The 13,778-nt window shown below is 48.2% G+C and overlaps 1 protein-coding gene across 1 annotated transcript in view; it reads right to left on the bottom strand.

Annotated features, from left to right (window-relative positions):
- Positions 1-13,778, bottom strand: part of NAV2 (neuron navigator 2) — a 295,960-nt gene that overhangs the window by 243,967 nt on the left and 38,215 nt on the right. The window contains exon 4 of the mRNA XM_006146897.3: positions 6,136-6,394. Coding sequence (XP_006146959.1) covers positions 6,136-6,394 — 259 coding nt within the window. The remainder of the gene's footprint in view (positions 1-6,135; positions 6,395-13,778) is intronic.

Genomic DNA, 13,778 nt, shown 5'->3' with positions numbered 1-13,778 from the left:
AAAAAAAAAAAAAAAAAAGAACCAACCTCAAAAGCCACATAAACACCAGAATTTAAGAAAGAGGAAAGACAGGTATTATAAAGTGTGGGTTTCACCTGTGTTCAAATCCTCATTCCTCCACTTTCTATATGACCTTAGGCAAATTACCGAACTTCTCAAGTTTTTGTTTGCTCATCTATAAATCAGGCTAACCAGAGAACCCACTTCATGAAGAGTGATATGAGGAGTAAATAAGATAATGCATTCAAATCGGTGCACTCAGATATTAGCTGAAGGCATTAGTTTTTCATTCATTCATTTTTATTTATTTATTTATTTATTTATTTATTTATTTATTTTGCCATAGGACACATGCACTCATGAGAGAGAGACAAAGAATGACAAATCACTCCCCACAGGCCATAATCCCTTCTCCTCCAGTCTCCTCCCAGGATTTTGGGTATGCATGCACACACACCTGGTATGATTTTCAAGCCAGTAGATCTGGGACTGAAAACTACGATTGGCCATGTGAGAATCCAGCACCTTAACCACCTCCTGCCCCTCTTTACATTTTTTTAAAGACAGGGTCTCCCTGTCATAATCCCTCTCCCTCAGGTTCCCAGCTAGGACAACAGGCATGTGCCACTGTGCCCACTTGTTTTTCAGACAGGATCTCACCATGTTGCCCAGACCAGCCTCAGGCCATCGTTCTCCTGGCTCAACCCCTCAGAGTCCCTGAGGTTATAGGTGCACGTCACTATGCCCAGCCTTAAGGTTGGACCAGGAATCAAACCTGGGCCGCCTGCCTGGTCCCAGCCGGCAGAGTGTAGCATCTTAGCATTGTATGCCCTCGTGGTAGGGCCCAGTGGTTAAATCCTTTAAAATAACAACAGATAAATGATGTGGCTGGCTTTCCCCAGACCCAGAAACGGGTCCTGAAACAATGCTGTGGACAGACCAATGTCTGAATCCAGAGAACGAGCTAGTGAGCAAGTCACTTTTTATAGTCAAGAAGTGGAGGCAACCTCTCCACTGTCCACAAGAAACAAAGAGGAGACGTAGCTGCCTTGCTGTTTTGTCTCCTGTGACCAATTTGGATTCATGCTTCATGTCTTTATAACTCAAGAGGAAAGCAATCCCACATTAGTCATTTCAACACCACCACCAACAACAACGAAAGCGCGGCACACACAAGTGAGATGCAGGTGGGGTGGGTTAGGGCCAGGGTGAAGCAGGAGGCAAACGCATCACCAACCACTGCAAAAACTACCTAGAAACTCACCTCCCTCTATATCTGAATGGGTTCTACTGACAAAGCGGTCAAAGCCCTGGTCAATTAAATGCAAAATATCACGACCACCTCAACCTCACTTACACTGTCAGCCACATTCACACTTGCAACCATCACACGGCCACTTTCCAAACTCCCCACCTTTGGATCATGGGCCAAAGTATGTTTGGTTTTCTGGAACTGCAAACATGAGGAGGAGAGAGGGACCCAGCGAAAACACAGCCAGAGCAGAGGAAGAATGGAACAGAAGGTTGGGTATAAACCATGCTTTGCAGGACACGGAGACAAGTCTAACCTAGAGATCTTTTTCTGACCCAGAGTGAAGCGGATGATTTTGCTTTGAGATGAACCCTTTGTTGCACTGTGTGATAGGAAAGAAAAAAGTGGAAGAGATGAATGAGGAGAGAGAAGATACATTATAGACACACAAGTAAATAATAAGAATCTTATGACAATGGCAATGCTCCTGATTTTTTCCCCCTTGGCCTGCTGTTTCCAGCAATATGCACCTTTCTTTCTAGTTCTAATTTTACTGATTTGCTATATTTCCAATGTGAAGAAATTGCTATCAAGAATATCAAAGACCTTTTGTGATTTTTTTCCCCTTAAACACCAAATATCTTTTATTCTTCCAGGTAATATAAGACCTCACAGTGAGAGTCTAAAACATGGGGCCTTTACAAGTAAGTAAACTTCGTACCTTTATTAGTATTGAGGTGTTTCTGTCTCTCCTGTGTGTTCTGTGGGGGTGCTTTTCAGATGACTGTCTGAAATATCACATAGTGTCGACCCAAAATAACGGGTATAGATGTCTGCAAATTTTACTGATCTCGGGAATTTGCTTTCAGTGCCATATAAGTGACCACCTAAAACCTGTTGAACTTGTAAAATTCTATTTTTTCAGACCATAAATTTGCACATGTGAAGAATCTCAGTTGGGCTTCATTAAGAAGTTAAACTGATTTAGTGGCTTAAGAAAGATAGAGCATATTTATCTTTCTTATACCCACCTACTCTGTACCATGTTCATAAAAGGAGCCGAGGGGAGAAATACAACGTTGGCTTCGCTAATCTTAGGAAGTGAAGAGACTGGATTTAAAATAAATAAAGCAATTGCCTGAACTTTTCCTAAGCAACTGAATACTGACACCACGTAAGGTAGACCCTGAGAGAGGGAGGCAAGTCTTAGGACTGCTTCTCTCCTGGACTCTAAGTCAATGAAGAATTTCATGGGGTGAACAGTGGATTACATTCTTGGCCACCTTGTGACGTGTGAGAAGAGCTGAAATGAAGAGGCAGTCAGTCTCCGTGAGGCTGCCATAGAAGAGGTGCTTTGACTCCTTCATGCCAATGCCTCCAATTTTCTTTGTCAAGTGTTTGCTACCCATGAGGACCTAAGTGTATCGGGTTGTCAGGAAAGTCATGACAGAAAAACAGCAACACGCCATGACTCTCCCAGTGACATAACAGATGGCTTTAAGGTAGCGGTAAAGTTGTTCGTATCTGTTTGGTTCTAGCAGAGGACCAAACAAACCTGGCACGTGCAGCCAGCATCAATACTTGACAGTGACAATCAATGGTTCAAGCCACCACTCTGCGGACTTGGTTATTAAAGATGGAATTTGGGGTCAAAAATACAATGGAAAGAAGTCACCGAGGCAATGTGATTATTCTTAAATTTAGAGTCTTAGCATGGGCTGTCATCTCTTCAGGCCTAGAGAATAAGATTACCCTTAGCAAAATTAGAAAGTATTTTAGGGTAGAGAGATAAAACTAGCCATCTGCAGAAGTAATCTGACCCAAGATAAAGGGACAAGTGAGAACGTAAAGCAACTCCAAAGCCCAGGCCATGTCTCCCATGTAGGGTCAGGAGCCGAGGTAGCCAGAACCAACTCTATGGCTAGAACGAGTGAATATACAAACCTGGCCTACATGAGCCTGGCTCTTCTTTAGGTATTTACTAATAGGAGGATGTTTTTTATCACTGGGACATGGGCGTTTTGACTAGAACATCTGGTTCTTTTAAGAAAACAAACGCCTACTGTAGAAATGGATGCCTTGGGCAAGCACGGCTCAGTGACACAAGCCAGTGCTTCTCAGCACACGCTCCTTGCAACCCTGTGCAGTGAGGTACTCTATAAAACCAGGGGCTGTGGCCAGGTGTGTAGAGCGTGCCCCTTCTGAAGTACACAGTACACACACCTGTGCCTCTGTCAGGCTTCCTCATCTCAATAAATATCCACAGAACCACCACTTACCTTCTGGCTCAAGCCAGAAATCTAGGCTTATCTGTGACTCCTGTTTCTCCCACTCCACAGTCAACCTGTTTGCAGGCCTCCTGACTCAACCTCAAAATCTCCCGAACCAGTTCATCTCCCTATCTGCTCGCACCATCTTGAGCCACGTCCTCTCACTTGCAGGATCACTGTAAAGGTCTCCCGACTGGGGACTTTCCTTCTATTCTCACTCCTCCACCAACTCATTCTCCAAAGAGAAGCGAAGGTGATTTTATCTTATTTATTTTATTTAAAAAAATTTTTAAAATAATTACTTATTTTTAATATTTTTAACATTTTATTCATTCATTTATTTTAATTTGACCAGAGAGAGAGACAGAGGAAGAGAGAGAGAGAGAGAAAGTGAGAAAGCAAGCCACCAGGTCCGGGACTTGAACCGTGGTCAGCCATGTGGGAGTGTCCAGCGCCTTAACCACCATGCCACCTGCTGGTCCCCTAGGTGATTTTATTTTTTAACTGTAAATAAAAAAGTCTTTCTTCTATATAAGACCCTCATGGCTTCCTGTCTCGGAATGGAGTCTAAACTCTTTACTGGGTTTACTTGCACTCCATGACCTGGCCTCAGAGCCACGGCAGCACAGGGCACAGGTCACACTGTAAGGTTGGAAATGGTAGCAGCCCTTTCTGCTTCCAAGCTTGCTGCTCATTTCCCTACTTTCCTTACTAAGTGATAGCCATACACCTTCCTCCCGTCCCTCCAAGATGCTGAGCCTCCTCTGACCGCAGGGCCTCTGCACCAGCTGCGCCCTCTCCTGGCTCTACTCCACAAATGCGTTCTGAGGACCTCCTTCCTTATCTCTCTTTCCTCTCCAGCTCAGTTGTCATGTCCTCGGAAAGACCTTCCCAGCAACCCAATCTAAATTAGCAACCCAGTTCCTCAGCATCTCTTCATCTTACTAACTATTCACCACCCTAATCTTTTTCTCCCATAGTTGCTCGTCTGCCTGGCTCCTCCAGTGGCATGTGGGGAGCAGGCACCTGTTGTCTCATTCACCCTTGACTCCCAAGAGCCTGAAATGGAGTCTGACACATACAAGACTTTTTGCTGATTAAATAAGTGAATACCTATTGGCAGGTTCGGGGATCTGACTAGGCCTACAAAAATAGTAGTAACAACTGAACCAGATTATCCCCCAGTTCCTTTCCTCACAGGTCCCTTCTCCTGCAATCTAACCCAAGTTTGCATCCCAGGAAATAGGCACTCCGCAGAAGGCCATAAGAGGGATGACGCCCTGGTCATCACCACCACCATCATCCATTGGGGAACTGAGTGGGGCGTGGCTCTGACTCGGACAGCTGTGCAGGGACTGGGGACGACTGGCTGCCTGGCTGCCTCCTCCTCATTGCTAGTCCAGGCATCTCTTCTCTATCACACATTTCAGAATGTGAATTGGACATAATTAGATAATTAATTAGGAGCCCTGATTTACATTATGTCCATCGCTTCTGGTTTTAACACGTTCACAATTGGGAAATAGCACTTCTCGTGGGAAGGGAAGCTGTGAAGCTGTAACCAGCTACAGGGCAGCTGCTGAGTCGGAGCAGCTTCTGTTGTGCCCAACACCGGCGGGTGGTAAAGGGTACTGAGGATGCAGAGAAGCCTTTCGGCTGCTCACATTGGTGCTTCAGAGGACGGGGAAGGAAAGGCTCTGACTCTGTAGCACACATCAGATAATTCAAACAATTGATGTGATCGGTGACATTTAGGTTTTATAGTTTAAAGACTGATGGCTTTAAAGAAAACTGATTATGATGAATTTTTGTGCAGAACTTTACCATGAGTCAAAAACGTTCTAGTTCCTAATCTTCATTGAATAGCTTTTTCTGCCAGTAAACATGTTATAATTATTAGGAATGTAACTGCCCCCACGGTAACACAGTGGATATTAATTACAGTGCCATTCTGCTTGTACATCAGTCTATGGTGAGTCTGCCTAGCAAACATCAGCCCCTCTGGGACACCAGGCCCCAAACCTGCAGAGCAGGAGTTCTCTCCTGCATAATGGGACTCTCGCTGACTAAGGTCAAGAAAACACAGCTCCCACGGTATAAGTTCGACAAAGCCCCGTCATCTTTACTGTAACGGCTCTCATCATGGCTGTCTCCTCCCCACCAAGAGCACCTGCTGCCTTTCACCGGTGCTCGCTGCATTCCTCTTCTGGCAAAGGACAGGCACAGAAGAGAACTTCTGCCTCCACCAATTTTAACTACTCTCTTGTCTAACCCTGAAGGCCTTGGCTTGTGGGCAAACACATAAAAGGAGAGTGAATCTATTTTAGGTGCTGTTTATTGCACACCAGCGTGTGTGTAACAGGCCAGGGGCATGATGGGAACTGCTAATTAGTTCTGGCTGCTGGTGATCCCGACCTATAAAGGTACACATCGCCACCCGGCCCCGAGGAGGCCTCGCTGCACCCATTTCGAGGTCACACTGATTCCTTCCTGACTACCAGTAGCTCCCTGCACTGATGAGGCGTGAACAAAATGCACATACATTGGGGTAGGACTTGGTCAGTGGAGGAGGGCATCTGAAAAACAGAATTATCAGTTGGCAAGAGCGCCCACCTGGACTGCATTTCAGCTTGTGCTTTTGTCTGCTGATGTGGCGCTGGCTGGTGCGGCTGGCACAGGGCTTGGGGAGTGGCTGGCACCTGTTGCTGAGGAGGGCCAGCCTGGCACTGGGAAGGGGCCCCGGCTGCCTGGGACACGGCAGATGATAGAGGTGAGGAGAGGAGCTGCTTCTGGGGTTGCTGCTGCTGTTGCTTGTATCGGGAGAGGCTGAAGAAGAGGCCTAGAATGGCCTTGAGGTTTCCATTCCTGATTTCTGCAAGGCAATAAAGAGATCAAGTCAGAAGGGAAATCTTTCTTCTTCCTGCTCAATGGGCTGCTGCAGCCCTCACTGAGGGTAATTCCTTTAGGATATGACAGACTTCCTGAACATTTAATTGGTATCACAGTCAATTAAAATCAGACCTAAACCACAAAGACATTAGCTTACTCTGCCCACTGGGATTAGAGCAGATACAAGAGGCAAGTTGCAACTGGATGTCTGGCAAGGGCGACGAGGAAATTCTCAGTAAGGACACCGCTGAAAAGGCAAGCAGGACTGTGCTTGTTCTCCGGGCGGCTGATGGCGGAGGGAGGCGCGCTGGGCACCAGAGGAGACTCGCTGCTCTCGCATTGCTCTGCCAAGTTCGTCAGCCTTAAGCCACATCGAGTGCGCCAGGTGGCCACTGTCCCACTCCTACACCCTCCTCTGCTCTCCCCAGCTTCCTTCCCTCACGTACACGGCGCTGCGTCCCTCTTGTCCACTGAATAAATGACTCATTTGGGATGAGTGTAGAATAGACTGTAAAGACTTGCTTCTAGAAAGGACTCATAAAAGTATTTCTTAGAGTAAAAGAAATTGGAACAGTGGGAATAAAAATGTTTCTATCCCAGATTGTAATTTTCAGATGTTCAAATGCATTTGCCTCAAGGCATCCATAAAGAGTTACAGCGAAAAATCAAATATTTATACACAGGCAGAGGTGACCAACTGCGAGAGCTTTCTCCTTGGGTGATCTCCTCTTTGAAAGTTCTTTGAACACCAGATGCCGATGGTCCGAGTTTAAACTGCCCCTGAGGGTGAAGTGCTGGGGCCACCCAGCAGGAGGGACAGGGTAGGGAAACCTTGAGGGGATGCATACACAAGGGGGCTTCAAAAAGTTCGTGGAAAAATGGAATTACATTGAAATCTGCAGTTTCTTCATCCTGCGCATTTCCCATGAACCTTCTGAAGATCCCGCATCCTCAGTTCTACTTTGCTGCTGGCTGGATTTTGTTTTGTTTTAGTTCAGTTTTGTTTGAAACTGTCAGAGGGCCGTGTATCCTCTCTTTCTTGGCCACAGAGAGGGAGCGAGAGCACCCCCTACTGGGGCACGGCCACACCACGATCCCTTCTGCATCTCTCCATCCTGTCAGGATGGCGGCACGCACACGCATGCACAGACACATGTAGCCAGCATGTCTTCCCTGTCGTTAGAGCTGAGACTCAAACCACATAATTGGCCACGTGGGATCTGGCTCCCTTAACCACTAGGCCACACAGTCTCGATTTCTTTTCTGAACTAGCAAGTGTGGAAGAGGAATGTGAGGCCCAAGGAAGCTTCAGAGGGCATGAGAGCGGGATGGAAGGCTTCAGGAAGGCCTGCCTGTGGGTAGCACACCCCTCGGATTCGGCCCCAGGCTGGGGAAGAGGCTGCTAATAGAGGGACAAAAGCTTCCTCCATGGCCAGCGGCCAGCGGAGGGGCAGAGGTATGAATGGAGTCCTTTCAGAAACAAGCCTTGTGCTGCCTGGAGGAGGGGGCAGGGGCAGCCCTCCAGTGCCTCAGCCTGATTAAGCCAGGCTGGCTTCCTGCTACAGCATCGCTTTCTCCAGGCTCTGAAGAAACGGACAGTACGTATTTCTAGAATCCAGCCTTTACCCCCTCCCTCAGGAGCTAGCGAGTTCTGACAAGGGACAGGGTGGGCAGGAGCTTGGCGTGCAGAAAATCCCAGCCATGAGTCCCGTCTTGACTCCACTGCGTACCAGCTTTGCAACGCTGGACAAGCCACGTTGCATCTCTGGGCCTCGGTCAAAAGGCAACGTGGATACCACTGGCCCCCGACACCAGGTTGTTTTGCGGATCAAACAAAGCATATGTGTGACATGAACAGTGCATCCTGGGAAGAGTGAAACCCTTCGCTGGTCACGCTTCGTACACGGAGACTACAGGTCCTGGGGCCTGAGTGAGGTTCCCACACAGCTCCAGCTTCATGCCTTAAAATCAGCGTTCTTCCTGTTGTGACTTTAAATTTACTGCGCTGCCACGCTGGGCACTTGAGAAAAAGATAGTTTCCCCTCAAAACTGAATTGACTGAAAGGTGCGAGTGAGGGGACAGACGAGATCTCGGTACGATCTGTCAGTGGTTTTACAGCTGACACCAGGCCGTTTCACCGTTTGTAAGAGCGAGAGTGCTTGCTAACTAGTGCGTCTCAGGCTAACAAGAGCGACTGTGTGACTCAGGCTAAGCGTCTTAAGTGCAGCATCTCATTTAATCCTCATAACCCGAGAAGCGACATGGTTATTCCACTTACACTGAAGGGGAAACAGAAGCTCAGAGAGGACTTATGACCACTCCACAGTAACAGACATTGGGGTTGGATTTGAATCTAGTTTTTTTCTGGCTCAGAATCTGGTTTTCTTTCTTTCTCTCTCTCCCTCTCTCTCTCTCTCTCTTTCTTTCTTCCTTTCTTTGAGAGATTTTTGCTACAGGGCACATGTGCTTGCCTGAGAGATACAGAGACAGAAAGCAAGAAATCCCCCTCCCCCGGGGGGATGGCCATGCTGCAATCCCTTCTCCATTCTCCTCTCGGGATCTTGGGCATGCACGCACATGCTCCTGGCATGAGTTTTAAGCCACTGGGTCCAGGACTCGAACTGCTGTTGACCACATGAGAATCCAGTGACTTAACCATTACGCCATCTGCTGGTGCCCACAATCTGGTTTTCTAACACAGTAACATGGCTTTACTTGTACACCCATCATGGGTGATGAATTTGAGAGCAAACCAGATGATGTTTTATTTTAGCTAGTTATTGGGCATGTAACTATTCTTTATTCTTCTGGGTGTCAAACATTCCATGATATGTTTTTTAAAACCATGCAAGAAAAACAAAGAGGGGAGCAACTGGAAACTAGGAACTCACAATTGAGCATATTCAGGAGTTGTTCACCTTCAAAAACTAGGCACGCCCACAGTAGCACCCTGCATAACCCATCAGCCCCACTGTGGTGTAGATACACCAAGCCAGTCTCACCATCTACCAACTTACTGTTGTCATAATCCTCTGGTCCACTGTCCCAAAAACATTGTTTTTAATTTGTCAAAGAACATAGTGCTCCCCTGATAAATACACTTTTTCTTAGAAAGTAGTATTTTTATTATAGAGATCACCAAGTTTTAAATTATTTATTCAAGAGAGATTTTTGCTATAGAGCACGTGAGCTCGCTGGAGAGACAGAGAGAGACTGAGAGACAGAAAGCGAGAAATCACCCACAATCCCTTCTCCTCTTGGGATTTTGGGCACATACACATATGACCCGGGCATGAGTTTTAAGTTACCGTTTCTGGGACTTCCATGGTTGACTACGTGGGAGTCTAGCAATGTAGCCATTGTATCATCTGCTGGTCTCTATTTATTTTTGCACTAGAATGCATGCACTTGCCAAGGGGAGAGAGAGAGGGTGCGTGCACGTGAGCGAGCATGAGGAGGACGGTGAAAAAATACCTCCCGGGGGGATGACCACAGAGCCGGAAAAATTGGGGGTTGAATCTCTACTGTCCACCATTTATAGACTTGAGATTTTGCAAGATGCAACCTCTCTGAGCCTCAGTTTTTGTCTCCTTTAAAACGGGCACATTGTAAAAATTAAGGGAAGAGGCCAACCTTGTGGTCTGACAGTTAAAGGAGCCAGACTCCACATGACTAACCAAGTGGTCTGAATCCTGATCCTGATCCCGATCCCAATAGCTTTAAGAACACTCTGGTTCGTGTAAGGGCATACTCGGAGTCCCAGTGAGAAGGAGAAATGAAGGGGAAGGGGTTGCAACATGGCCACGCGCTATCACGAGGTACTTCCTCCATCTGTCTCTCTCTGTTGAGCGTGTATACCTTCTAGCAGAAAAAAAAATTTTTTTTTAATAATTAAATGAAGATTAAGCTAGAAAATGAGTACAAAGGACTCAGGACACTGGCTTTACTTCCCATTTTGGCTCAGAAAACAGTCATTCTACCCGGAACCTCCTCAGTAAGAGGAAGCCCAAGTCCAGCCATCCAGTTCATCCCCTGTCCCTCTCGACGCCAGCCACCGGTATCTATTATCCAAATCACCCTAATCATCCCACTTCAGAGGGATCTCAATGGTGACCTTGCTGGTTTTTAAAGAGCTTTATGAGGCATAATGTGTAGTCAGACAATTAAGCATAAAATTCAATGCTTTTTAGTAAATTCTAGCTTTGGAACATTTCCTTCACTCTAAAAAGATTCCTTATGCTCATGTCCAATGAATCCCCAAACCCACTTCTAGGAACCACCCATCTGCTTCGTTCAGATCGGCCTTTTCTGGATGGTTTCTGTAAATGTAATCACATGACATGAAGTCTCTGGCTTCTTTCACTTCACATCATGTTTTTAAGGGTCATGCGTGTTAGAGCATTTGTCACTTTGTTTCTTTATGTTGCTGGCTGGGACTTCAGTGCATGGACATACCACATTTTGTTCATGTTCACCAGTCAATGGACATTGGACTGTTTCATTTCCTTTTCAAAAGTACTGAATACTCTGGAAGCCACGTAGTTTATGCGGTGGGTGGTCTGTAACAGGCAGTATCCAAAATAGCAAGAATTGGATTCTTCCCGTATTTCCAGATGGTATTTGTCCATGCGGCCTGATAAGTCAATTCCACAGGAAGCCTAAAGACAAAATCCATCTGCGCACAAAAATGTCCTCCTCGTGACCTTTCCCAAAGTATTGGAAAAGAAAAGTACCGTTTCGTATCTGAACAACTAATCTCACGCTCTTGTCTTCCAGGGAAGGAAAAGCACACAGGCCTAAAGAAAACGCCTTGGACATGCCCAGGGCAGCACTGGCTAGCCAGTGGCTAAACCAGCTTGGGAATCCTGATCTCCCTTCTCTTCTGTGGACACCCCATGCAAACGGAAGAACACACATTCGCTAGAATTTTCATTAGAATTCAGTATGGCCTTGACTAACTCCTCTGGATTCAGACCGATCTCCCTCTATTCCCACTGGCCGCTGCTAATCGGAATGCACGCTGTAGGTAGGGCGGGCGTGAAGGGCAAGATAAACGGACAGTTCTTTTCTTTCAACGCATGAGGGAAGCCCAAGTCTGGTTTACAAAGCACACGCACCGGGATAATCTGATGCGAACAAACCTGCTTTGTAGGATGGAGGGGATTTGGAGCCAGAGAGCTAGGCCGAGTTGCAGAAGTCCTATTCGACTCCCTTAAGCCGGGCTGTGTAAGGCCCACGTGACCAGAACCTGGATTCTCCCTCTCTGTCTCTCTCTGCTGTCCCCGCAGTGGGTGGCTACATAATCGACACTCACCCCTGACCTTGCACCCATGCTGCTGGCGACAGTTTTCCCCACAGTAGACGTAAGCTGGGGGCAGCAGAGCCTCGGGACGCCTTCTGCCAGAAGGTCACAGCCATGCCACACTCAGCTCATGTGGGGAGGAGAAAATGGAAACGTTCCAGCCACTGCTTTCACCTCGAGGGGCCTGAAGACCTCCTGCACCGTGGCTCAGTGAAGGGGGGAACAAGCAGCGTACCAGGGTCTCTGCCCCCAGGGTGGCAACCCAAGTCTTTGCGGGTAACGTAGGTGACTAGATTCACTTCGGAGCAGACACTCCTCCTGGACGTCACCCACAGCAATCTCCACCTCTGCTCCTCTAAGCCGCGAGGCTGATAAAAAGCTAGCTCCTTTCTACAGTCAGATTACCCATCTTCTGTCTGAATTCCCCTCCGACTCCCCTTCCTTGTCCGGTGAACACCTACTCATCCAGCAGAACCCAGGGGGAAAGTCACCACCCTGACTGCCCCAGACAGCGCTAACTTGCCGTTCTACAGTCTCCACTGGGCCCTGCGCAGCCGGCCAGTACAGCTCTCTGACCGACTGGAATCAAGGCTCCGGTTACCGGGCTGACCTGATGCCTGGGGTAGCCCAGGGACTGGCCGCACACCTCGCAGGTAGGAGGTGCCCAGCAAGCGTTTGCTGAACTCAGAGAGAACGCCTGGCCCCAGAGCTCAGGCCAGGCAGCACGAGCCCCAGGTGTTCTAAGGACACGCAGGGATGAAGGCCATCTTCGCTCACAGGCAGGTTTCTAGAGGGGCTGACAGGTGGAGTGTATGTCAGGGAAGGGCTGGGGCAGGGCTGGAGCAGGATCTTGAATCTCACCCCAGGGCAGCTGGAGGCCAAACTCACAAGGCTCTGGCCATGCTCCAAGAGCAGATAGACAGGCCCAACTTCAGGAACACAGAGGAAGCAGGGAGGCCTAGTTCAGGGGAGGGCCCCAAACCAGCAGGCCCTCCATGGGCTCACAGGGCCTGCAGCCCCTGCCCCAGGTCTCCACTGTCTTGTCCTGGAACAAAGGCTCTCTGTGGATCCCGACAGGCAGGTCGGGGCAGGCCTGAGCGGCTGACATGCTCCGAGGACAGGTGCACACACCCTCGTAGGTTCCAAACCCAGCTTTAGTCACTGAGAAGGGGTGGAGACGTATCTCTGGGGCTTTCCAACTGCTGATGTTTTTATCATCAGATGAGCCTCGGGGTACTCAATCATCTTCAAAAGGAAGACAAAAAAGCATTAAAACGACATTCTTTAAACACTATAATGCTTTTCTAGTAGGTATGCAGGTGGCTGGAAACGGAGGCAGTGTGAGCAGAAGAATCAGTAGACGGAGGGGGCTGAGCCGTCCCGACCCTGCGGGACTCCCTTTCCCACATGTGACTTGGTCTCTGGGCCTCAGTTTTCTCCTCTGCGATGGGACCTCAGAAGGTTACTGGGGGTTACGGAAGAGGTAAAGGTGTATGGCACTGAGCCGGGCAGGTTCTCAATGGGAGCTTTTTCTATTCCTGTAATTCAGCAGGCCGTCAAGCGCGGTAGTTCCTGTACCGGTAATCATGGGTAAGTTCCAGTTTGAGGATAAAAGGGTCTAAGTACCCATGCTTGTTATAAGGTCAAAGAGGTGACAGAAGTGGAGGCCAGTCACCTTTCCGTATGCCAACAAATACCACCCTCAGCATTCAAAAGAGACCAGTGTAATTAGATCTAGGTAGTCGATGTCATTGGGGCGGGGGTGGGGGTGGTGAGTTGGATGTCTATAGAAGGAAGGGGGAAACGGGGTCCCGGCGCTCCCTAAAGTCAAGGCCGCTAACAAGAGGCAGGGCCTAGCAATCTGGAGTGGACTTGCACGACTTCCCAGCTGAGTCTTGGCTGATCCATCTGTGGCCAGCGTGCTGGAGGTGGGAATGTAGAAGAGAGTGTAAGCTGGGGCCCGGCTGGTGTCACAGTGGGACTGTGTGGTAGGGGACAGCCACCAGGTGACAGGAGGCCTCCTTCACTTACTGCAAGTGGGAAATGGAGCCCACACATTCCTGC

Source organism: Tupaia chinensis, unplaced genomic scaffold, assembly GCF_000334495.1.
Source record: "Tupaia chinensis unplaced genomic scaffold, TupChi_1.0 Scaffold000196_1, whole genome shotgun sequence".
NCBI lineage: Eukaryota > Metazoa > Chordata > Mammalia > Scandentia > Tupaiidae > Tupaia > Tupaia belangeri.
This window is presented reverse-complemented; position numbering and strand designations above follow the sequence as displayed.